The 27,101-nt window shown below is 47.2% G+C and overlaps 1 protein-coding gene across 3 annotated transcripts in view; it reads right to left on the bottom strand.

Moving 5' to 3' along the window:
- The window catches only part of LOC119433579 (microtubule-associated serine/threonine-protein kinase 3-like), a 285,069-nt gene that overhangs the window by 148,703 nt on the left and 109,265 nt on the right, over positions 1 to 27,101 (bottom strand). The window contains exon 1 of one of the 3 annotated variants that reach the window (XM_037700828.2): positions 11,558 to 13,128. The exons of the other annotated variants lie outside the window; for them this stretch is intronic. Within the exon in view, the coding sequence (XP_037556756.1) occupies positions 11,558 to 11,692 (135 nt within the window). The 5' untranslated portion in view covers positions 11,693 to 13,128. Of the gene's footprint in view, positions 1 to 11,557; positions 13,129 to 27,101 lie in introns of those variants that run through there. 3 annotated transcript variants of the gene reach the window in all.

Raw genomic sequence — 27,101 nt, 5'->3', positions numbered from 1 at the left:
AGTTGCTTCCCTTCATATGTAGCTTGCTCAACCGCAATAAACTCGTCGTTCGTCCAACTGCTGGCCTGGCTGCGTGCGGCAGTACGCGCGCTCTCATAGGCCAGCAGGTGGCGTCGATTCAGGACCGACCAATCAGCTCTCTCGTAACAATAACTTTTTTTTGCCACTAACCGTCACACGAAGACGAGTATAACAATATTAATAATAATATAATAATAATAATAATAATAATAAAGAAACGTCTCCCACCTGCACATTCACTAACCGTGGTCAACGAGGGTCCAGCAAGGTCGACCAATATAAGCGGCAAACAGACGTAGCCCAGACGAAGCAAGAACGCGAAAGAAAAAAGAAAGCACCAGGTCCTACGAAACCTACATTAGATTACTTCTCTCAGAGGAGATTACGGCAAACCAGAACGCAGCCTGAGCACGTTAAATTAGATTACGCGAGCGGGCAGAGAGTGTTTCCGCTCGGCAAATATCATCAGCCCCCTGCGATAAGAAAGAAAGAAAGAAGGCAAGAAGGAAGGAAAGAAAAATGAAGGATAACGAGATATATGTACAGTAAGCAACATTCAGTTCCAGGAGAACTCCAGGCGGTAGCAACTCATACAGCAGAATCGCAGTCACCTCTGATTTGGATGAGACGCTGGGAGGAACGCGAAACTGAAACATTAATTTCCTTTTTCCAACACAGCTCGAAGAAAAGTTGCTGGCGCAATGGTCTTGTACAGATTTCGCACGTATGCTAGTCGCCACCTCGTAAGAGAGTCGTTTTTTCTACGCAGCTCATAAGTAAGTTCGCTAGTGTACGCACTGTCAGCATTGCATTAATGTGGAGGGAGGGGGGGAGGTCGTTTTATTAGGTCGTAGTTGCTCTTCATATAAAACGCAATCGCAGGAGAGGGAACGCACTTAACCGTGAAGCAACCACATGGAGCGATTCGGGAGTATTTCCGGCGCGGCGCCGACGCGTTCATGCACGCCGTCCAATGCCAACTCTAATTTCCACTGACGTGCACGCTATCCTATCTCCCATGCAATGTTATGTTTACCCAGTAAACTGAACGAATATACACGTCAACGATGGCACAGACTGCATAGACCATACATTATCTACGGATAAATCATAGCCAGACAAGTTTATGTTTATAAAGTCTTCTCTACAGGACGGGATATTTAAATGTTATGGAAAGGCTAAACGTGAAATAGTCTCGAGGATGTACATACGACGTCAAATGAATGTCACCAGATTGTCTAGAGAACATCTACAGGATTTCGAAACACTTACCATATTGTTCGGTATAGTAATGCATGATGCCGCTCGGCGTCAAAAAAAAAAAAAAGAAAAAAAGACAAGAAGCGAAAGCGAGCTGTCTTCATAAAGTGTATAGGCCACTGCGTGGCGTGATACAAATGTTACGAAACATTTTTCAATATAAGAACGCACGCAAGACGCTTGAAATACGGGGACCGTATACGCTCCGTGCGGTTGCCGCTTTCGATCGCCGTGAAATCGCGCGTGTGCACATGCGCCTGACCATTCATATTAACGAGCTTTGTCCGAGCTATTTCAGCATTACAGGAAAAAAAAAGATAAAAAGAAAACGAAAGCGAAACGTGCTTCAGTATGCACGGCCTTTCGGCTGACCGCCTTCAACGTGGTGTTGCAACCTCACACCGGCGACGGCGAAAGGGCGCCCCTGCCCGTTCGTCGACCGCAGTCAACCCTCGTTAAGGTATCTATCTTAACGAGCCGAGTGAACGGTGGATGGAGCGTCTAAGGAGGGGCCCAACCTCTTCTAGCCGCTCAACACGTAGACGACCTGACGCTCGCGCAAGCACACATGGGGCGCATACAGACCGAGGATGCAGAGAATTGCAGCGAGTGATGGACATGTATATCGCAGTACTATAGGTCGCGCCAGAGCGGTTCTTTATCTTGTACGTCATCTCGCTTCACTGCAACACTGGTGGGCTTGACACGCATACACACACAAAGAAGCACACGAGGTGGGCGCGGACGCTCGCCCGAAGGGTCAGAGATAGACGTACACCCCAAATACCACCTCTCGGCACCGCATTTATCTTTCATCCCATCTCGCTTCGAATACGACGCAGCAAGCAATGTTGGGGGGGCGTTATCCCCCTCCGAGAACGAGCCGCCGAGAGCGTGCCGAATTCTCGGACGTGTATTCCAATCCGCGCTGCTCGTGAAATATGGACGGAACACCGCAGCGGCTCGGCGGATAGCGATTTTGGTGCAGCTTGCGAGGAGATTTGGCTCGTTTATTATTCCGCGGGTTGCCTGCGGGCCTTTCTTTTCTTTCTTTTTCGTTTCCGCCCAATAATTTTCCTATTCGTTCTTCTAGTTCCTTACATCACCATTTTCTTTCGTTTTTTTTTTTTTCTTTTCTTTATTTCTTAGAGCCGTGTTTGATCCGGAGGACGTACACACATTCGAAAATTTAGGCAACGGGCTTCGGAAACGAAATGCTCTTCCACCGTAAAGCTGGGCGCGGCCCGTGTGACGAGACGTGGAGAGATGAAAATGACCCCGACCGAAAGCGAACGCGCGTGATTGATGCGCATCGGGTGCTGCGCAGCGAGCTTGCCGATAACAAAAAAGGGCTTCGCCGCAATGCGTCTTAGCAATGCGCTGAACTGCCGAAAGCCTAACCTCCAGGAGGAAAAAATCGAAATCAAAATTTCAGAGAATTGAAAATTTATGAAGAGACTTGAAAAAAAAAACTAAAGAAAAATGATCCCCAAGAGAATTATGGAGCATTCTGTGAAGAGACCTCGAGCGTCGCTATATCGTGATACGTGACGGATAAATTTTTTCGAAGGCATGTGTACCTTGCGCACAGCAAGTAGAAGGGGAATGGTGCACAGATCAAAGTATATCGCGCAATCTTGTCGAATTCATGAGATTTGCCGGCGCAAGGCGACAGACAAGCATCGATTTGCTGTGGTTGCAATACACATAGCCACGTCGCGAGTCAGCGCGTTTCGATATCTTATAATCAAGTTTAGTTTGCACTTGAAGAGCCCGGTAAGGTCCACTGTTAAAGGAAACTCCTAAACGGTGATAAATGGAACATAGCAGCGACACTTGTTCAGCTTTATCACAAGAAAATGGCTTCGTGTGAAGCGCGGGGGGAGACATCTGCGGATACAGAGTACAGCCTACGCACCTTCGTGTCATATCTCAGCTGCAGTCGATGATTAAGCCTGAACTGGGTGTTCCCTTTAAAGGAGTCTACCAGGGTAGTAAAACACAACATAATGCATACCTGTAGTACGCAGTATCGACTACTAATTATTAATACGGCTGCACTGTAACAGATGCGTGCTTACATTTTGCGCACCCTACACGGCCGGGCGGATGCGTTTTCATGGCGGAGATATAAAAAATGATGTAAAAAATGATGAAAATGACAACAATTATGATAACTATGAAGAGGATGTAAGGTCGGGCTGTGCAAACCGGCAGCACCGATGACTCAGCGAAGCCGAGAGCTCCAGTTAAAGAAAGTCAAATACAGAGCCTACAAAAATCACTGTAGGGCTCCGGCAATCTAGAGCCAATGTCTATGGGGGCACTAAGCATAGCGTTTCAGTCAGCACTGAATATTAGGCTTAGTACATGGATTTGCCTCAACTTCGTCCTTCCGGTTTCAGAGTGGCTTTGTGACTCTGCAAATTGATCATTTTCTACAAAATATTGTATTACAAATGCAGCGATTCGCAATGATTAGGCACGCGCAGGGTCTTACTGCCTCCAGTGTTCAGGAAAACAGGGTTGCTTCGAAGTTTAGGCCAATAAAGGCCGTCAAAGCGTAGTAAACAGAGTAAACAAAAGCCACAAGCATTTGAAAGATTAGGCAATAAACCCGTGAAACTAGGCGTATATCATTCCAGTGCTAGCCGAACGATCTTCATGATCCAGAGTTGCCCGTATCGTAATTTCAGCAAACTTTTTACGCGGGGAGAGCAGGTGCGTCGCGCGCACTCTCGCAAACACTCGCGGTCTCGCGAGAGCTGCGAAGCAAGCACGACCCGAAGCCTCGAGGAGGCGCGAAGGGTGGGCCACGCCTTCGGGCGTCGACGACGCCCAGCACTCGCCGCAAATTGCAAGACTCGTACGGCGCCAGCCACTCGCGCACACGCACACACACAGACAGACACACAGGAACGAGAATCGTTATACACTCGGAGGTAAAGAACTTACTTCGCTGTGCAAATCACTTCGCGGAACGCGGCAACGGCGCGGGCTGCCGGGCTGCCCAAATGGGTAAACTGGGACAGAGCACTCACGCTTCGCGAGTATGCGCGGTCCAACTCTCACGGCCCACTTCACTCGCGGTCCGAAATTTTACGGGTCTACTTCGTTGCTGTCGTGCGCGTTTATACTTCGCAGTCCCACCCTTGAGAAAATTAACTTAGATTACCCTTAGATTGTTCGTAGATTTCTTGTAGGCTATAGACAGGGGGAGGCTTTGCATCCTTCAGGACCTGTCTTCTTGGATGCATGGTCTATCAGTCCATTAAAGTGTCTTTAAACTGCCTATTAACCTATTGTTGAACCCTTTTATAGACTTGTTTTCCCATCTCTACACAGCATACAGTTGCTTTTTTTTTAATTAACCATACAGATCCTTTTTTATAACAAGGCCATAACCGCAGCGAACGTGGCGTGTTTGCAGAGGAGCTCCTAGATGAGGTGGACTGCCTCCAAGGCGCTAATAAAAAAGTGAATGAATTAATTTTCGTTAGTCTTCTGAAGCTCACGTTATCAGCGGCAAAGTATGACCACCTCGCCTAGCTATAGAGGGCGTCTGCAAAAACACCACTCTCGCTGCACTCGTTACGTTTTTATAAAAAAAACTGTATGGTCTAAACAAGTGTTTATTGTATACCTGGTCAGTCTACACAGTCTTTAGCTACACCGAGTCCATAAGCCTCCGTATTTGTACAAGAATCCGTCCGTCTGTCGAAGAAGACACATGTCCATTGCACGAACGGGATGGACAGCAAATACATTCATTCATTCCCTTATCCTTTATTGAGTGAGTCAGTGACAGGCTCATTGATTCCGCGTTTACTAACATAACCACGCCCTTATACTCACTATCCATACAGCCTATATCAGGTATCATCAGCTCGCGATTGCCGCTTCCAACAACACGATTTTTAGCCCGACCGGTCGAAAACGCAAAAAAAAAAAAAAAAAAAAAATCGGCGGTGCATACACCTTGGTCTGAAACCTCGCTGCTGCAACACCCCTGCCGTCGTGGAAAACAACGCCCCCCCCCCCCCCCCCCCTCGTCAAGGCACCGTCATTACTTCGACGAGATCGTTCACGGTACAGCGAACAACCGCTTTTTTTTTTTTTTAACGGTAATCCTAGAAAACATAAAAGAAACGAAGAAATGCTAGAAAACTCAATCCGACCGTTCTCGTAATTGCCCAGGTTATGGTTACGGGGTCACGTACAAATCACCGAGGAAACACGCCACCGCGCGATCATTGCGGCCATTGTGACTCCATCCAGCGATCCCAGCCACGAGCGTGTATATCGTATAGCAGTTCCCACCAATGAGATTGGTCTCTCTGTTTCGCAGCGGTGCGCGCGCTTCGCTGGACTCGAAAAAAAAAAAAAACAACAAAAAACAGAGACGGCGACGACGGCGATATAAGTACACAAATGAGACACGACAATTCCACGAAGTTCGGTTCGGAAACCTGGCGGAGGTGTATCCTGCACACCCGAATCGATATGCCACAGGAGCGCGCCGGCCGACGCTGTGGGACCGAAACTATACGGAACGCCAAGGGCCAATTTTTATGATGATTGTCTTTTATTTTTTTTTCCACGCCACAACGATTTCAATCAGCGGGCCACGCCAGCCGCAGCCGCGATCATTGGCCGAGTGTAATCCGGTCACGACGACAAAAGAGAAAGGTGAACATACGGTATCGAAAAAAAAATACTTACGTTAAGAGAAAGTAATTGTACCGCGGTGCTCGAAGAGAAACCTTAAGTGTACCGCTGAAGTGGCGCTATTCGGACACCAGGTATACGAGTTTAATAAAGCGGTCGGGACCCGTGGCCAACAGGTATACACTCTTGAGGAGCGTGGATCTTGTTGCCCTCAAAGAGTTTGTGGAGGTCGCTCATATTGCCGACAGATTGGATAAAAAGTGCACGTACGTTTTCAAGCGAAGCTTGTATTGGCTCACACGTTTCGGTGGCGTTGTAGTCACGCAAAAACTCACGTGTGGCGCATACCCGCATTGGTTATTCGGGTGCGAGCCAGGGACAAGAAAGAAAGAAGGAATGAAAGGAAGGAAGAGCACGTGCGGTGCCGCGTGATCACGTGCCGCGCGAGACCAATCATGTCACAGGGAGGGAAAGGGAAGGAAAGGGGGTTGGCGCGCGCTCCACCGGGCTTCCCTCGCCTCAGATCAGTTTCGGCGTCCGGATGGGAAGGCTCGCGTGGTGCGTTCCGCCGAGGAGCAGGCTGCGTTTGAGCAACGGCGCCGCGAACTCGCTCGGGAAAGGGCTCGTCGTCGACGTGCCGATTCTATAGCGTGAGGGATTCCGAAGCCCAGGCGAAACGTCAGCGTCGTCTTGCCCTCCAGGAACCCGACAACGGTGGTGCACGCCTCGGCAAAGCTAGCACCAACTTCCCCGGAGCAACGGCCAAGATTCAACGCGAGTTTCGCAACCGGAACTTCAGAGCCAGCTGTAGTGCGTGCCACCGGTTGTGGTTAGAGCACAACGGGGTACTCGTGAGTGCAATTCGTTCCGAGGAACACCGAAGAAACACACGACAAACACGCCCCCATTTCCTCGACAGGGGAGGGGCTACTGATCTGTTTACCCAGTAAAAATTACATTTTATGCGTATGCAATACATTTGTTATTATATTGTTAGGGCGCAACCGAGAGTGACGCCAGTCAGAAGACGACGATTCCGTCTCCAGAAATAAACAAATATAACAAAGAACACTTCCACAAATATAACAAATGATATATGTGTGCGCGCGTTCGTTTGCGCGCGCGAGCGCACACACACACACACACACACACACACACACACACACACACACACACACACACACACACACACACACACACACACACACACACACACACACACACACACACAGATATATATATATATATATATATATATATATATATATATATATATATATATATATATATACACGTCAATGTAGACAATTTCGTTGTGGAGTGGTAACAACTGCGTCAATTTTCTCTGTTGACTTTTTGTCGTTCCATGGTGCGTCCATAGTGCTTGCGGCATTTCAAGGTGTACTTCTCCGCTGTGACAATTTCGTGCTTCGAAGATCTGTCGCAATGTCATCGTTTTACAAATGCGTTCCTTGTATACCTTTGTGGCATCGTGTGAATTGTACTATATATTTTCATCTTTCCTATGCGCAAAGGCGTAGCCGACACCGTCTCAATGTGGCGGCACCTTATTTATTCACGTCGCTGAACAAAAATGAAGCAAAAACGGTTTCAGAGACGAGTCTTCTCGCTAGTAATTGAGCAAGAAAGTTCGCTCGCAGTCATACATAACAAAAAGAACAGTATGTTTTATACTTGTCTTTTTTTTTTTCGGAATGCGCATTCTACTCAGCAGCGCACAGGTCCCTAGATTATGGGAAACGCGAGAGACGAAAAGGATCATATTTCACAATTTATTCCAGGGAACTAAGTATTATTTACGACAGAATAACAAATACATTTCAGGTTCGAGCTGTCTCAAACAGTCTCGCCACTAAACCATACCGAGCGCGAGCACGAGAAATGAAGGTAACTTATTATGAAGTATCGTTATTTCGAGTAATACACTTACAGAGAGACAAATTGCAACGAGATGTACGGTATAAGGTATATATTGCGCGCTGGAGACGTCAACAAACTGGACAGGTTGAGGGAATTGTGACAACTTCGCGAGGTTAGTATGAACGTGTACGCTTGCAAACAACAACAACAACAAAAGTAAACCAACAAAAAACAGCTAATAATTTCAAGACGCATTCTGTCAGTCTAACGAACAAGCTTTATAAAGAATAAAGAGCAACACATAAGATAGAGTGAGTGAGAGAGAGAGAGAGAGAGAGAAAAAAAATAAACGAATAAATAGAAGAGAGCAAATAAAAAACAAGTGACAAAATAGAAACGAACTTTCCTCTCGCAACATTTTCGCCTCGCAAATTTGCGCCAAAATCATTCGCTTATGCAAAGTAATGGAAGTAGTGGTTCGAAACAACAGATAGATGTGGTGGTGGCATGATGTAGCGACAGGCGGGTTTTTCCTGGCCATCGAAGCCCGCAAACAGCCTTTAGAACGAAATGGCATGCTGTTCGTATTTAGAGCACCTTTAAAAAAACACGTTTATTTCTATCCATCTATATATCTATCCATCTGTCTGTCTATCCGTCTGTCTGTCTTACCGTCCGTCCGTCCGTCCGTCCGTCCGTCGTCCGTCCGTCCATCCTCCATCCATCCATCCATCCATCCATCCATCCATCCATCCATCCATCCATCCATCCATCTATCTCTCTGCATATCTATATTTATATCTATCTATCTATCTATCTATCTATCTATCTATCTATCTATCTATCTATCTATCTATCTATCTATCTATCTATCTATCTATCTATCTATATAATCTATATCTATCTATCTATCTATCTATCTATCTATCTATCTATCTATCTATCTATCTATCTATCTATCTATCTATCTATCTATCTATCTATTTATTCTCCGAGCGACAGCAGCTGGCACGCGACAAGTCCGTTGCCAGGCTCGAGCGCAAGGCACGACGGAAAGAAGGGCTCGGTAAAATCAAGAAAACACGAGCCGAGGTGAGACTTTCGCCACGAAGCCCTAAGTGTCTTCGCGTCGCCCCATTAGGCTAAAGCGGGCACGCGCCTCCCGACGCGTGTTCAGAGGTCGACGGCAGGTATATACTTACGACATGCACGACACATGACGCGCGTACTTTTTCCGCAAGCGACGCGCGCCTTCGATCATCCACAGCGTTTAACCGTAGATGCATCGACAGGGAAGGCGAAAGAGCAAACAGGGTAGGAAAAAAAAAAACACCTTTTCGGCAGCTCGCAAGCCTAATCTCTGTCGTCCCGAAGAAGTACAAGCAGGTGCGAGTCGGTATACATCGGATCGATCCTGTGGGATGCCCGTCTCGCCTGGCCCGACTCCCTTATTTTTCTGTTTCGATCGCGTCGCTCCTTCGGGGACATATGCCGAAGAGACTAACTTATACAGGATCTGCTGAATTCCAAGCGCCATTCCCGCTGAATTTATGATCTTATTCAAGCACGCACAGACAGACAGAAACGCGTACCACACACACTAAACTAAGCGCGCAGACTATAGTATAGCACGCGACAAAAGCATGTGCACGCATACGTACACACACGCACGCACACGACCTAGGAAATGTACTGCGCCTCCGATGAATCGAGCATCACAACCAAGCATATTACGCTAAAGATTTCACAGTCCAGAAAAACTGCGCCGACGGGGATGCCACGCCATATAGCTACCCGAGGAAACTGTCCTTGCGCAGTCCTCTTTGGGCAATATACCTTTCCAAACGGTTATAGCGAAGGATGGCGACGTTTCGGAGCATTACTGGCGTCGCGGTGAAAGGCAAGAAAACGATATAGATGCAGCAAAGCGAGCAAGAATGGGATTGACGCCACACTTGTCAGGGAGGTTCCTGTAAAAAAAGTAAATTAATGGCTTTGAAAACAAAATCTGGTGGAAGAGCACAGGACAGAGCACAGGACAGGAACCTCCTGTGCTCTTCACTCGTCCTGTGTCGCGCTATTTCTGTATTTTTCTAAAATTTGGTACATTTGGGTCTCGGTGGGAATCGAACTGCGGAATCCGGGGTGCGAGACGAGCTCGCTTGCCAGACGCCACGGAGGGTTCACGGTTCTGGCTGACTAAAGGTGTGCCTAGTATGTGCGTCATTGCACACGTCACAGTAAGGTGACTTAAGGCGGAGTAAAGTAAATGCAGGTGATTTAAAGCGAATGAAGGCGAATTAAAGTGAATTAAAGCGGATTAATGTTGGTACAAATTTGAGCAAAGTAGAGTTGCCAAGGGTACTTGACAATGTATGACTTCACGTCACGTGTCACGTCATATGAAGCATTTAATGAAGCACTCACAATATACACTCGTGGCTACTTGGCGATGACTTCTGAATGGCTGCTGCCTGGTGATTAATGAACGCAGAGAAAGGAATGCGAGGAACAGAACGCAAGCACGCTGTAGTACTTGAGAAGTCGTTAATGGTGATAACTTAGAGAGAAGTCACAATGCTTTCGCATTCAAGTCCCGTAAGGATACTTAAGTGACTGCCAATTTTATTTTTTCAGTATTTAACCATATACTGTATACATGGCGCTTAGTTCTGAACGGTAGATGGAGCATGAACAGGTTTTCATTTGCCATTGTACATCCTCTCCCCCCCCCCCCCCCCCCCCCGCCAATGAACACAGGAACACGTCACTCTTGTGAATCTCCACTCCAAGTATATAAAGCAGAGGAACAAGATGTGTCTGTCAGCTTTATCGCAGCGGTTCTACGGGCTATAACGGTCCCGAGCATATTCGCGACATTCTGGCAATTATTTTTAAGGCGCCGACGTCGGCGCGCAAATTTCATTTTGCGATGAAAGTCCTATAGAAGCACGCTACAAAAGCGCGTAATTTTTGCGCTCTAGTCCCTGCGATACAAACTGCGCGTTACAACTTACAACAATTTCCGATCGCATATGATAGCGTATATTTCGCTCACCTAACATTGGCGTGCTTATTTCCTATACCCCCTACTGGGCTTTCGAAATAGAGATCTAAGCTGAGCTGCTCCGATACGCATTCCTAATGCTTCCTAATGATTCGTATATCCGGCCGATAGTATCCACTAACGCTGGCATCCCTATTTCGAAAAGCCTCCTTCGGATTACAAAGGGGACTTCTGGAAGTAGGGATGTCGAAGTTAATGGATGACATCGAGGGACACGACAAACTCCCCATTGTAGATAAAGCTCTCCATTGTGGGGCTTCAGAATTAGGGATGTCGAGGTGAAATTCTTCAGTGCGCATTTCTAAATGTGACTTAATTGTGCACCCCGTCGATAGCGTCTTCTAAAATTGTCATCCTTACTTTCAAGAATCCTTGTGACAAATATTCCAATAGGGGAGATTTAGAAATAGGGATGTCATGCTAAGCCGCTTAGTATACGCATTTCTAACACTTTCTTATGCCTCGTACACCTGGCTGATGGCGTACCCTAACTTTGGGCAAAAAACTCCAGGGAGTTTTCTCAAACTTGCCGGAGTTTAGGGGGGGAAAAAAGGGTACAAAACGTCTCCCATTTCGATACGCCGCCTGGACATGCTAGTTCTAAAGGAACTTTCCAATGCCTCGCACTGCGCATGCGCAAAGGGAGAGGGCAAGGCTCACCGTCCAGGGCGACGCCGGCGCCGAGTTCGTGGGCGAATCGACGCTCACGATGCGCACGCGCATGGTCACACCACGGCGGCGCATCACCACAGGCATGTCCTCCTCGTATATGGTGCTCTCTTGGCGCTGAATCATGGCTGTCTTGCGTCACCGACGGCGCTCGCAAATAGTTCACGTGTAAGAAGAGTTCGTCAACACGTTGACGTCCACTGCAGCGAAGAGTATAGCACGTCGGCGAAGTCTTCCATGGCCGCTTTCACTGACTTATATAGCAGCTTAGTCAGTGTCCTTAGCCGAGAAAAACTGGCGATGTTCGTGAAATCCTTAGACCGGGGTGAAGTGCGATGCGGACGACAACGAACGTACTCGCTAAGTCAAGACAGGTGCCCGCGGATACAGCGGTGATCACTGTTACGCCACACAACGATTGCACTTCACGTCGCAGTTTTAACAACACATTCGAGCCACCAATGAGCGCACGAGAAGGGTTCGCGAAACGTGACGTAAGAATACAATGGCCACCGCAGGCGTCGAACAGGGCGAACGTATAGTTTTGCTGCGTTGAGAGCGCAGTCGTTACGTCTTCGATTGCGCAAGACGCAGTTTACTGCCGGAAATGAGCTCGGTAGCCTAGGAAACGGCCGATTTGAAACGTTCGCACTGCGTGGCTCCGGTTGAAATGGAATACGAACTCCGTAACACCCACGCTCCAGACGACCAGAAGAAATCCACTTTAGTTGCAGAAGTACGATGCAAAGCGTTCCAAGACACGCAACGCGAGCAGCGTAAATGAAGATTCAGCACTCACTGCGCCGTGTCACCGTTCGAAGGTACGATTTAGCGCTCGTAGGTAACTAAAAAAAAAAAAAAGAAACACAACGTAGGTTGACGTCAGCAGCAGCAGAAGTAGACGACCCCTTGCGGAGCCGCGAAGTTCCAGACGACGCGGTGTTCTTTCCAGACGACACAGTATCCGCATATAACAGACGACACGTGTAACGCTCCACAAAGCAGACGACGCGTGCAGAAGACAAAAGCCAGCAGCGTCGACGACGCGCGACACCTAACGATAACGCGAGGTCGTGCACCGGGTCTTCGCACCTTCTCGTTATCGGAAGTTTTCGCACGGAGTGCACATACACTTCGATAACGCGTGGACTTGCACGAGCGGTCTGCATGTAGCACAAAAATTAGCCCCGATTTTCAACTTACGCGACGCGGCCTTATCAGATTCAATCGGGACTCTCACCGGGCTAGAAGAAAGCAGCCTCAGGGGGCTGTTTTGAAAAGCCGAAGCGAACGACAGCTGCGAGTCTCCGTCGGCGAGTTGCCGATGTCAACTCTTCTTCTTTTCGAAGGAAAGAGTCAGACGCTACAAAGTTCGATCTACAGGCACGACAAACGCTTCCTGGATTCAGACGCGACGCTTTTTTTTTTTTTTTCGGCGCACGAAATCGAAGTCCCGAGGAGCGGCAAGTTCTTATACACGGGGCTTGAAACAGCGCGAATCTCAAGATCAGCCTATCATATCAGCACCGAACCGGCAAAAGAAGATACTGTGTAGTTTTGAAATCGACACTAACTTCTCTTGAGCGCCGCTTATAACGACACCCGTACACGAACAAACAGGGCTGACAAAAAAACGAGACAAAAATATTACAACCGTCAGTTACGTCTATGACAGGGGATTAAAAAGTGCAAGCTCGAGCGCAAGTACACACTAATTTCACGCGCAGCATACTAAATCTCATCTCCAGAGACAACTTTGTCATATACGTGCGGAACGAACAAATATTATTAGCAGATATAACCCGAAACACCAACTAACCAGTGGGCCGATTGATTTTCTACAAGGCTCGCTCAGTCCTAGCACCGTCTTTCAATATCGGAGCGAAGAATGTCAAGAAGTGACTCTCTTGGACACTGCGCTTCTTGCTGCCTTCGTCGAGAACCTTTGTGTATTTGGGGCCGCCGAGTTCAAAGAGAACGAATCAATATCAGCTAAGAAGTGTTTGCGACTGAACTGAGAAACGATGGAAATTAAATCGAACTACGAGGGGAAAAAAAAGTGTGCTGAGAAATATCGATCGCAAGGCACAGTTACAGCCACTCAACCCAGCGGCTTGGCTCAAAGTCGAAGACGAAGAATGTCGCCTAAGTTCTCTACCCAGCAACTAAAATAGGAAGTTTTCCACCGACTCTTACCGATCTTTAAAAATGTATTTCCTTAAACGTTCCTTTGTACCGTTTCGCAAGCTGAGCACCAGGATCGTGTTGCAGATCCTTTCCGTGGGCTCAAATGACCTCAAGTTCGATATGTGCTTCGATTTCCAAAACGCGTGCCGAAGAACGACGTCTTCGAAATACGAATACGCGACAGCGCTACTACGTCACAATTCCGAGCTCTTATTTCGTACGACAGAGATTGTTAAGACGCGGCCAACTTATCCCCAACTTTCGCAACAGTCCCCATGACAACACAGAAACATTAGAAAAAAGAGAGAGAGAAGAGAGTCTCTTGAAAAGTCACACGACGAATTGCAGTACGAAGTTTCGAATACACATGCAGATGAACTCGAAAATTTGCGCAATACTTCGGCCAATAAAAACGAGAGTATAAGCAGAAATTAAAAAAAAAAAGATGTATCCTGCTCTGGCTTGCACGAGGATGATTTGACTGTGACAAGGAAGAAAGTGAAAAGATATAAACCTAAAGGACGCACTGCATAAAAGGAATCTTCTAAAACTGCCTCTCTTTGCCGCCGTGTGAGGAGTTTTTGAAGAGTGGAGAAGCGTTTATAGTATCGACTACCTAGCGCCAGCACAGTGGCGCCCCCTTGGGCCGCTCACGAGCCTACCAAGTGACGTAAGATGAAGGAAAAGCTAAAAAGAGCAGCGAAGTGCAGTAAGATGATATCGATGTCCGTTATTGGGATTCTTGTAGCACGAAAAGCAGAAAAGGATAAAATTCTGTCAACTCCGTTAAATATATATTTTTTTGCTTCTTCTCGCGAGCACCTAAGAAACACCTGGCTTAGGCCTAAAGCTCAGAACCGCGGCAGAAGAGATCCAAGTACTCGCGAAAGTAAAGGCTAACAAAAAAAAAAAATCATGTCGCACCACCGAGTCGTCTTGAGCACCAGATCGAAGAAGGCGAGCACCTTACGTTCGGACTAGGGTTGAAATGTATGCGATACACTTTTTTTTTGTTTTTCCGGGTAAGGGAATGGACAAGATGTTGATCCTTAGGGTGGATTTCTCCTCGAATCCGCCAAACAGGTGTGCCACCCAGACGGATCGACGCCTGCAGGTATCAAGTCTGCCAAACTAGGTCGCCAGCGTATAATGCGCTCTGAAGGAGGTTTTCGTGCACTGTCTCACAACAGTGCAATGTAAACAGGACGTGTATGACGAGATAAAGACGAACCCTTTGCCAACAGGAGATACAACAAGGAACGAAACAGTGTCTGTTTGTTTGCTTTTCGTCTGCTTTTCGTCTGCTTTTTCCCCCTTTCCGCTGGAGTTTTTCGCAGCACTATAGACGCGACCTGAAGACGGAAGGACTGCGAAAACGACGGTACATAGCCGGGGCAGGCTCCTACAGATTACGTCACACAGTGCCGATGCGCGCAGCGCCACACTGCGGAAATATAAACAAGTTTTACCACCAACAGAACCGCAATAAGGCTGAGCACTTGAAACGCGTAACCCTACACCCACACCTTATAGAACACTTAGCAGCGATCCAGAGAAATCCTTGGAAGTCTTTGAGCCGAGTAGTGATAAATGTTGTTTGAACTTTACTACGTTGGCTTTAGACAGGCGGTGTGACGTCAGTCAGGCCCACCACGTGGCACACCGAAAACGACAGAGAGGAGGAACAAGCTTCCGAGAAGCGGATTACGGTCTGCGCAGTTTTGGAGGGTAATCTCCTTCGAGTTGTGACGCCGTTAGACAAAAGACAAATGGGCGTTGCAACAACAACAGCAGTAGCTGGAAAACGTCACTCATGCATGCGCAGTACTCGTTATTTTCGTGCCTATCCGTAAGGCCTGCTACCGACGCATATCCCTGACGACCTCTTGTACGGATGCGCTCAAAGATTGCGAAGATAACTCAGCGGCCAGGCATGCTAAACTCCCATTACAGGCCCTTCCTGTTTCCGTCCAACCGAGATTGGGAGCCCTCTAAACAACGGTACCCTCCCGGTTTAAATTCGTTTCCGAAAATCTCTCCGCGTAAACAAAGTGGGGTTCCCGCGCACGCTTTGATTGCCTCCCCGCTTATTAGCTGGAGCGATCGAGACTGCTCGCGATCGATTCAGGTCGTATCGCTCAAAGTATTATCTTAGGGATGATGAACTCCGCGAGAACTCTGTTCACTCACGAGGGCACGGCTTCGGATTTCTCTCCTCTAATCGGTCTTTGCTGCTGTTCACTGTCCAGTCATGTATATAAAACAGCGACGCTATGAACAATGCCGCTATCCTGTCGACGTCCAGCAATTATCCTGTCAAATCGACGCCTTAAACCTGCTTTCACTATAGCAACACCGTTATCCAGTCGACGTCCTTCAGATAACCAGGCTAATCGACGCTTCCAAACCTACTTTCACTAGGAACACCGTTATCATCAGGTCGATGTCCTCCAGCGATCCTGCCAGAATGGACGCTTTCAACCTGCTTTTCGAACCACCTGTCAAAGAGGGCTTTTGAAAGCGTTCTGGTCCTAAAGAAACTAACCAGGCAGTGTACGATCTTCTCGCTAGACTTCACAGTTTCGACGCCGCCAGGCGTATTTCACGCCTTATGGCGAAGAACAAAGTAAGTCCGCGATAACCGGCACGACAACACCACACTGCGAAGCTTATATATAGCGCACACCGTACAGTCGAGAAAACTAACGCATCCGTTGTCGAAAGCACACAATGCGCGGACGCCACGACATAATCTTCACGAAACAAGCGATGCCCCGCTTTTGTTTCGGACAGTCACTATAGCGCTCGACGGCTTGGGTTATCATCAAGTCCAGCGAAGTGCGCGCTATCGACCGGCACGGCGCGACTGTGCGGCGAACGCGCAGTATGGTCGGGAACGTCAACGCCAGACGCGTGGTTATATCAAGGGGCTCGACGAGGCGCACAAAGCCGCCGGGCTCTATCTATCAATATAATGAAGTAGTGTAAAGAGCACGGTATGCCGCTGACGGTAAACGCGAAAACTTGTACGTACGAGCCACCGACGCGCCTCTTCAAACGAGAGAGGGCGCCACTGAAATCGTGCAATCGGCTTGAAACGCAAATGTGCTGGAATCGAAAGATTATGGGGACAAAAAAAAAAAAATGGCTGCAAGCTCAGCGCTGGCAATGACAGCGTGATTTGTAATAGCGGCCGTGTCACGAACACGTACTCTATAGATCTCTTCCGGTGTAACGCGACGCGGTTTTTTTTTGTCGTTCGACGTTACCAACCCAGTGAATCTCTCACACTGGCGCGGCGCAAGTCGGATATCAACACAATGAGCGACGCAAAATGCGGCCAGTGTCAGTATGCGTGGAGCGTTCAAAATTTAGAAACGCCAGTGCCCAGCGAAACGAGCGAGCGCATAACGGTGGCAAGTTTCACGTCCAAGACTGCAATGACTGAGCAATCTCTGGTGGGTGTGCCTAAAGCGAGCGACGGGCCCCCGCCGGTGTTACACCGGTACTGCACGACACCCGACAAGCGAATCCAGTTTTGGCGCTCAGGTTCAAGACGGTGTCAGTAAGGATGTGGATTCGAAAAAGAAAACCGCACCACTTCTTTTTCAAAAGAGAGATACTAAGAGTTAACGAGCCAAAGGAACAAGTTTCAGAGCCGAAGCGCAAAATGCGATCGGGCCAAAGAACCTGCGCGGTAACAGCGAACTCCGGAAATGCGGCGTGCTAAGCGGCTAACGTTCGGATGCGACGGTCTCCGTTACGTCACTTCGCTCGGAAACTTCGAATGCGCCAAGGCGTGACGCAGGTCCAAAGTTAATCCCCTCGCGAACTGATTACGCAAGAGAACGACGTTTACAGAAACATGTCGCGAGTTTCCCAAGACTTGTAACACACACAGACTGCGAGTGTACGGCACGTCTCACTATTGGTTATAAACCACCACCACCACCGCGTTCGGTTCATGTTCACTCTTACATAAACTAATTAAATTCGTTTCGATCTCGCCGTGAGAGGATACCGGGGTACGCTTTTCCGATTACAGTCGACGAAACGGATAATATGGCGAGGCCTTTAATGATATGGAAATGCGATTACTCAGACGCGTTAATGATATGTAAATCGAGCTTCGCTAACCTCAGTCTTGCCTTTCAATGCAAGCACCGAAATTCGGGCAGAAGATAATTACTGACAGAAAACTGGCGATACGCAGAATAACTTTCCGCGAATGACGAAAAGGAGATCGCGGTTTAGATAAGCAAACACCCGGCTAAGTGTGTATATCTAATAAAGCGCCAGAAGTTCGCTTCACGTCGCGGCGGTGTCCAACGACAATAGTACGAGAGATATGGCTTATAGCGAGACCCGAAAAGCGAGAACGCGTGGATGCGACAGTTTCGGGAAAGTGGAAAGATAAGATATAACGCCAAGAACTCACTTCTCCACCGCCGAGCGGCGCAGCAGGTCTACAAATATTTATTTCCTTCCTACCTCCCCCGCTTCAAGAATCCCTCTATTTTCTTTGTCGCCATGTTTTTGCTCGGAGTGAAAACAAAACAACTGCCGCGGTCGAGATCGAGGCCGACGGTTATAAAGAAGAAGATAACAGGGATATATATATCTGAGAGGAAGATAAGAGACGGGGGGTCCCGCTTGATATCTCGGATCCTATAACGACCCGTAGCGAAGAAGAAACGACTCTCAGATTTACGTCGGATGAAAGGAAAGTGGAGAGTGAAATAACAACAACACGAGAATTTTTTTTTTCGCCTTTTCGCTTACGAAAGGACAAACCTAAAGCGGTATGTGGCCACTTCGCACTGCGCGAAACACGGAGGTAAAGTTGCGCAATGTTATAGTTTGACAGAAAACGCCCAACGGTCACTCCAGAGAACCGCCCCTAGCAATTTGCCGCATAGACAACGAACAGATTCGAAGGATGAACACTATAAGGGCGACCCGAAAGCCCCGAACACACAAAGAAGAGATGGAAGGAGAACGAAATATCACGGAATAAGGGCAGAACACCTGAATTTCGATGTTCTATAACGCACACGACAGCTCTGATTTATTGATATTTCATTTCGTTGCTTCCTATATCCATAGAGACGCCGAGGAGAGACGGCCTGAACGTTCGAGATGAATTTTTTTTTTTTTAAACATAAAAGGCTGCGAGAATCGCTATAGGCTTTTCGAAGAAACGACCTGCAGTAATTGAAGTTTGCACAATCTATATTAAAAAAAAAGGCGTACGAATATTCCTTAATATTTGCTTTTTCAACTGTAGAGTGCCTCAAACAAGAGCAACCCGAGAAACATTCGCGTCGTTATATTATGTACCCGTTTAATCTTTGAATAGTACGTCCTTCATCCGATTACGCGTTGGCGGAAAAATCGGATTCAATTACTTCCGATTAGATTTACAGAAAAGGACGAAGAGGTCATCATCTGCGACACCAGAACAAAGGAAGCCCGACCGCTTTGCAACGCAGAGAAGTTCCGACAACATTCACTGGGAATCAACTCGAATTACATCGCGAAAACGCTTTGGGCAAACTTTATTAACGCTTCAGCTAGCGCCGCCGCGTATACGTTAAATAGTAATAAAGAAAGAAGGCTGTTTTAAAAGAGGAATGCTGGATGGTAATGACGGAAAAGGTTTAAGCGTCGCGACAGTCGGTCGAAACGAAACGAGTTTGACCGGAGCTTCAACTTGAAATCGGGTCGATTCGATTGATTTGCACAGCCGAGTGGTACCCGCTAATCGCGTTCAACCCAGCAGCGACCGATTTCGTTTTGTGCAATGCCTGTCTGGGTTTGTTTTCAAGCAGCAAAGAACGGCGACGAGAAACACAGAGATAAAAAAAAAATTATTCCTCGAAGCTAGACACTGAAGTTAACGACAGAGTCACGCTCCTGTATAGCAGGCACGAACACGTTTATAATTAGCTGAAAGAAAATCAGAACCTGTTGTAAAAAACTTCGCTTTCGTATTACCCGCTGTGCTTCTACACTTTTTTTTTCTTCCAAAACCGAGAACAGCCGACTTCTAAGTGGTCTAGCGAGATTAATGCCAGCTGAAAAAAATTTATAGAAGTAAAAAGTTTGCCTCTGCAGCGGTCGCGACTATAACGTATGAGGTAAACGCAGCTTCAGTTCAAATCTGCAAACGACAGCCGAAAACAAAAAATCCACGCAAGTCAAAATGCGCGATGTTTTCCCCAGTCGAAGTCCGAGGAAATAACAAAATGAACTAGATTGGATCACAGCAACGATTACCACGTTCAACCCTGAGATAGGCTGTTAGATACACAGCTGTACACCCTAGGGTATATTTAGTGTCGACTACTAAAGCTTTCAAAACTCTGGGGAGCAGTTTGAAATTCAAACGCCAACGCGCAGGTTATATATCGAAAGCTGCAGCAGCCAGGTAAATGCTGTCCCAAAGTACCGACCTGTCAAAGAGTCAGCGCTGCATGCGCTATTCTCACAAACTTCGATAACGAACTTTCGCGAATCGTCGCTGCTGGTCGATATCACACCCTATTTTTTTTTCAGGCGTAAGTCAGTCTGCTCGACGGATCGGCTTAACTACAAACGCCTGGCTTTACTAACAGAGCCGGCGCCTAACAACAGCACGTTAGAACGTACGAACTGTCAGAAGCCGGGTGTCTGGTCCGCTGTAATCGTTAGACTCCGACAAACTCGAAACGACGATAGCTTGAAAATCACAAAGAACAGCAATTCCGATGCCCTTTTTTAATCTTTTTGTTTGTTCAGCTTAGGATCGCCCCATTCGCATTCACGGCCAACCTGCAACTAAACTTCTAGCGTAGGCCTAAAAAGGTCACAGCATCGAAGCGCTTCCTCAAAATTAGAGGAGCTCGTTTTATTTTTTATTTTTTCCGGCAAGGCAGTTTCTCCAGTCGTCGGTCAGTCCAGGTCGGTGAAAGTGTTATTCTTCTTAATACTATTTCTCGAGGTAACAAGAGTTAATTAAACCAACGGAAAAGCAACTCTAACGAAACCAAGACGCTATAATCTTGGATAACGAGCAGTTGATCGAAGGAAGAACACTGTAGAAGGGACCTGCTGCAACGTCGTTAAGACGTTTCCCGAGGAAGAAAAAAAAGAGAGAGAGAGAGAGAGAGAGATACGCTTGGACGTGATTTAGATGACAGGTATGGGAAGGAGGCTGCGATGACGGGGAGAATAACGAGCTACCTTCGGGTACAAAAATATATCTTTAAAAAAAAAATTCGGACAAAGATAACACACAGAACTGCTATTAACGGCGTGCTTCCTGCCTACGCAGACAACAAGTTAAAAACGAACAAAATAGACGATTATTTCACATGAGCGACAAAGCAAACAAAACGCTGGCTAGGCAATATTGGAGAAACGTTCGCGGGCTTGTCACACTTAAAGCGGGGCTCGCGCAAACAAACTAGCAAAGAAAGAAATAACGTTGCTGGAATGAAGGCGCGAATATTAATAAGAAACTTCGGCCGAAGGTTTTTTTTTTTTTTTTTTTTTTTGTAAATAAAAAACGGCGACGAAAGAGGAGCTTGACGCAGCCGTTCAAAGAATAGACTCAGCCCTGCTTCGAAAGTTCCAGAAAGGGTCCGCGACTTCTCGCAGTCTCTCGAAGGCAGACGAGAAGTGTGAGAAGCAGACGACAAGCAAGGAAAATCAAGAGAAACGATGACAAACGGCTCGATAGTTTTAACCAGAAGACAGATAAGAAAACTGGATGACAGCAGTCAATGACAGAACCAGAAGGCAATTGCTGAGAAAGACTCCTGCGTTTATTTTATTGTCCTGTGCGAAGCGCAATGTTTAAACCAAAACACGATAAGTCGGTTTCCTCTATATGAGTTTTCCTGGAACGTTTGGTTCAGGGTCTCGTAAGTGTTATGGATGGCGATGACTACGGTGACGCAAGGCGCTACCTTAGGTAAAGCTTAACGATGAAAACGAGGCAAGAGATAACGCTCCAGCTACCGGAAAGAAATTATGCAAGACGTGCTACTCAGGTATGTATGACAGCGCCGCCGTTATGGCGCAACACTTACGTCAAGCTTAATAAACAGGGATACGAGAAAGGTCTATTTTCTTGACTTATGTTTTTGATCAACGCCACAGAATCTTAGCAACACCTGTCAGAATAGCTTTGTAAGCGGGAGACACATAAAACGCTTAGCGAAGAAAAGTGGTGGTAGTTTCCAAACAAAATAAAATAATTGATCGGTGAAACACAGTTGGCCAGAAGCCGCACAACGCCTGAAGAGCGCCGAAATTGAATTCTACGTGTATACCGCAGACTTGGAATCGGAGATAGCTCAAATACAGCGCAGATATAGGCGGCTGTTTCCGAACGGATGTAAGGACAGATGCGCTTGACGTGGAAACGGGTGAACAGGATTGTACGGAACTGGTTAAAACCGGACGGCTTGACTTAACCAACGTGTTATCCGGATAGCCGAGAAACGGTCGAGCGTCGATAATACGTGATAAAAAAGAACTAGAACAGAGTAAAGAACGTGAATGCTTCTCAACTGGGATTTATTGTAAGCTTTCGGAATTATCGTGAACAGACGACTATCACTAGAAATACAAACACACACGAAAGTAACTTGATGCGTATTTACTTTTTTAAGTCTGCACAGGGTTCTTTGAGGTAGCAATGTTCACCAAAATATATAAATTTCTTCGAACAACAGAAATCTCTATAGACAATTACGCGAGATTGTAAGCAGGCTTACAAGAACAGCCAACGCAGGCACTGGCTATCGAGGTTACTCCCTCCAGCAGGCAATACGATCAGTAATCGTTCAGCGTCCGGGATTACACGCATGGAATTACGCAATCAGGGGATTATCTGGGAAACGCCGGATTCAGACGTGCACAATGGAATCCGAAGACCCTGCAGCTACAAGAACAAAAATATTTGTCCAGCGCACACTTTTTTTTTTTTTTTACAACTTATCTTTTCCTAGGAAAAGCGACAAAGGCAACAAGACGATAGGCTTCGGAGTCTCACTGGCTAAGGACTGAGCGATTGCCTCTCCAAAAGCCTGTCACAACACGTCCAAGAAGAAGCCAACAGTAGTCGATACGCGAGGAGAACGACTAGCCCCTCATATTGCCTGTTCTCGTTCTTGTGAACAGAGGCTTAGAAGCGTTACGGCACCCGAGAAAGTCGATCTAGATCCTCTCTTCGTGACAACAGACGAAAAAACGCCACAATAAGAAAACAGAAAAGAAAAAGCCGGGGCAAATCAATCGGCTCTACTTTCTTCGAAGAAGTGGGGTTTGCCTTTCGCTGAACGTATCGGACACCCCGTGCCAACGATACTAAGTACCCGCCTCACGGCTGGCCCGAGATTATCCCAGAACGAAGCGGTCCGAGAAAGAGCAGACGAAAAAAAAAAAAACAAGAATCATGCAGACGACGCCCAAATGAGGTACAGACGTCCCTGCGCTGGCGACAGACGTCGGCGTATATGATCGAACGGGAGAGAGGCTTAATTGCGACTCAGAAATGCCGCCAGAGTTACCTAATTACGCCGCATATTCGGCGCCTATATAAGACCAATAGATGGAGGCCCCCGCCTTCTCACACGTCGATATCGTATTTCTCTCTCGCGAGCGGGTTACGTTACTCTGATTACGGCACTCGGATTGGCGGAGCAGACGAAAAAAACGCGGTGAGAAATGCAGACGGCAGAACGAGTGGAACTCGAAAACGAACAGACGGAACGCCGAATGCAGACGAAATTACGCGATCGGTAAGGGTTCAGGATCCTGTTTCTTAAACTGATGTGTCGTGAACGGGGAAATTCAGTTCGCGTGAATAAGCAGGCCGACTGAACGGAGTAATGCTGAAGAGGAAATAATAAAAAGCTGGTCTTTCATTTCATCGCTTCTTTCTTTTCTCGTTTTATCGACCAAGGCCAAGTTTACGACGGAGCTGTCCCACTAAAGACACATCGAACGTTGCAGCTTAATTAACGAACAGCGACTGGAAATAAATTGCTGCCGCACTGCCTGGCTGGCCGGACTACCCTTCAGAACGGCGGTGATATAATGGTATTATACGACAACCTCCTTGTCAGTAATGGCGGCGACCGTAAGCGGCTAGAACATGACGTCTGATGCGTTAGCGTTGGATTAATGCGAACTCAGCGATTCGGGAGTGGAAGTGTCGGAAGTGTGAAGGAAGAAAAATTGAAAATAAGCACGATTCAGCTAGTAAGAACGAGGACGTTTACTTTGAGAACCCGTAGCAGACTGTTTGAAGAGAAAATGCGTATCGCAGGTGACTTCTGACAGGCGACAGACGGCTGAAAATGCTGAGAAGCAGAAAGAAAGATGCAGACGAAGTTAGCCTCCTCGACAGAAGTCAAAAGCGCATACAGATGTCTTCAAATTTAGACGAGACGAGCAGAACAAGCGTAGCTCGGCATGCCGTTAATGGAAAGCGTGATTGTCGTTGCAATACAACATACGCAAGGACCTTCTAGTGTTTAAATCTGCACCAGGGAATGGTCAGTGAGAAGAGTGTACACGAGACTGTAACCAGACGACAGAGCGAAATATTTTGTACACTGTTGCGCAAGGCAGAGAAAAACCTACAGACAGCTGCAGCGTGCCATTGTTAGCAACAGCAAATGCCGCTAATTATCAGACAACTAGGGCGTTAGAGGTTTCGAACAAGAACGATGGCTTGCAAAAAGATGTGAGTGGCGCTAAAGCGATCTATCTGATGAAGAATAAATATGGGAAACAGGGAAACGCTCAGCAACTCAGCAGAGCTCGTTCCGTCTGCAAACAGACGACGCGCCAGCCAACAGCAGCGATACTAGACTAGAACAGCAGACGATACTACACAAGAACAGCAGACCATACAGCGCGCGAAAGAGCAGACGAAGCACCAGACAATATACAGAACGGGCGCTAGTGCTGCCGCTCTGCGCAGCAGACGATAACGAAGTTACGAGGAAAGAGGACACACGCTCGAACGAGACCGGTATTCGGCACCAAGTGAAGCGCGCAGTCGTTTCCGACCGAGTTCGGCGTCTGCAACAGGCGCACGAAAGCTGACACCCGAACGATGAAAAAAAAAAAAAAAAAATATTCGAGCGTTCTTCCTGCGAGGCCTCAGCCGCAGTTTGCAACGCCTTTTAGTCTGTATATGTCTTGCTTATCTGTCTAAAAGCGAATACGAACGACGTAGAACGCGCGAAGAGCCTCAAACTGTGCTGCGAAAAAAACGGACGAACTTCGAAAGAATAAAGTTTGGAGTTTTTAGCTGGCGCAAAGGTGCGACGAACGCAGTGCGATAAATCAAGACGAAGCAAAGAAACGCCACCGACAGACAGCAAACATTAAAAATGTGTTTGCTACGAAGCAGTAATTCTGGCGCACCGTCCGGGTAACGGCTTTTTTCGAAAACGGAAATATGACCTGCACGTACTTCAGCGTTAGTAAAGGACAGTAACGAGAAGTGTCAGTGTAGAAATAGGATTTTATCGGGACCGATCGATAGCAATCAGTGAAATGTGACGCGCAACCTCGAGCTGTAATTTAATTAGAAAGACTGGGGAGAGGCGCTTTATCGTTTTAACAAAAGAAAAACACAAGTCCTCGCGTACGGTCTGATATCTCAACAACCTAAAGGTAGTCTCTGCAGTTAAATAAAAACATCACAGTTTAAAGACGAATCGCCAAAGAACTCGCGAAACCGATCACGAAAGTTAACCAAACAGATTACTGAAGACACTTAACCAGATCACTGAGGCTGAGCAAAACCGATCACCAGATGTTACCAAAGTAATGGTTGATCACGAACGCTCACTAAGCAGGTTGCTAAAGGCAGCTAAACGGGTCACTAAAGCTCACTAAACAGGCCACACAATCTCTCTAAACAGATTATCGCTAATAAATAAACAGCCGAATCACTGAAGCTCACTAAATCGATCCCTCAAATATAATTAAACAGGCATACTAAACGCAAATAAGTGTGCGGTTATCTTGCCTTTACAACCTGACTTCACCGCAGTGGTGCTAATCGATACCAAACGCTTGCCGTATACAGCAACCAAATGAGGGGGAAAAAAACGCAATACGTTATAAGAACAAACCGGATAAACCTTCGTGACGCCGGATACTGCAACCGCCCCGACACCGCAGCGATTCGCTATACGGACTTCCTTTTCCGGAGACCTTGCGCTCTCGACTCACAGAAACCAGGCTATCGGAACGCGCCCCTAGAACCCACCACCGCGTTTATCCTGGCCCAGTATATTTCGATTCACTAAACCGCAGCTAATCGACTCCTAAGCGGCAAGCGAAACACGGCGACCCTAAAAGCAAAAACGCAAAACAATCGCGACGCCAAAAAGCCTGTGCGAAAGTTCAAGGAGTTTGTCAGAAACGGGACCACAGACCGCTAGTGATAACCAACGTCGCCCTTGTCTCCGCTTTGGTATTCATATAATCGATGCTTTAATTACTCCGAAGCGAAACCTTGCCTCCCTGGCCACCAGCAGCTGTATGCAAAGTCTCTGGACTTTTATATCAGCACAACTTCGCGTGTTCGGCCTCGTAAAAAGCCGCAAGGTGTATGGAATAACCTCTTCAAGGCGAGCTGTACCGAACGCTAGTCGTTTTCTTGCTCCTGCGGGAACCGGCCGATAAATCAATCTGATCGAATTACCATCGACCTATCGGCGAAAGAACTCAACGACGAAAAAAAAAAAAAAAGACGTCACAGGTACCGGCGGTGCTGTAGGATTATAGGCGTTAAGGCGTGTGCACTGAAGAGGGAAGAAAAAATATTTACAAAATGAAAGAGGAGCGAGATAAAGATCTCACCAACGGTCTCTATAAAGCTCTCTCGTTCGTGGTCACTAGTGGCCGATGGAATTTGCCTGGATGTGCTATACGAGGAAAAAGAAAGAACAGGTTGGTGATGCGAGTCAGGTTGTGAGCTGCGTGTTTCGCGATTGGAAAGGATTGGGCCAACAATTCGTCTTGCGTCGTGCGTGAATTGCGAAGACGGATAAACGGATACCAGAGAGAGGAGAATACTAGCGGGTCATTTCTCGCATCTTGGATGTAAAATAAGTAAATAAAAGAAGTGGCTCTCGGCGTTGCTTCTATTCCACGAGCACAAAAGTGGGCTGAACACGCGAGCACTTACTTCGGCCAGACGTTGCTCGATCAACGTCCGAACGAGTTCTGTATTCTCTATGGAGAATCGAAACGCGAAGAAACGACCGTATACAGCACGCAGAGGTTATAAATGCAGAGAAGGATGAATGGAAAATAAATGTAAAGACAG

The sequence above is a fragment of the Dermacentor silvarum genome, chromosome 11 (genome assembly GCF_013339745.2).
Source record: "Dermacentor silvarum isolate Dsil-2018 chromosome 11, BIME_Dsil_1.4, whole genome shotgun sequence".
Taxonomy (NCBI): Eukaryota; Metazoa; Arthropoda; class Arachnida; order Ixodida; family Ixodidae; genus Dermacentor; species Dermacentor silvarum.
This window is presented reverse-complemented; position numbering and strand designations above follow the sequence as displayed.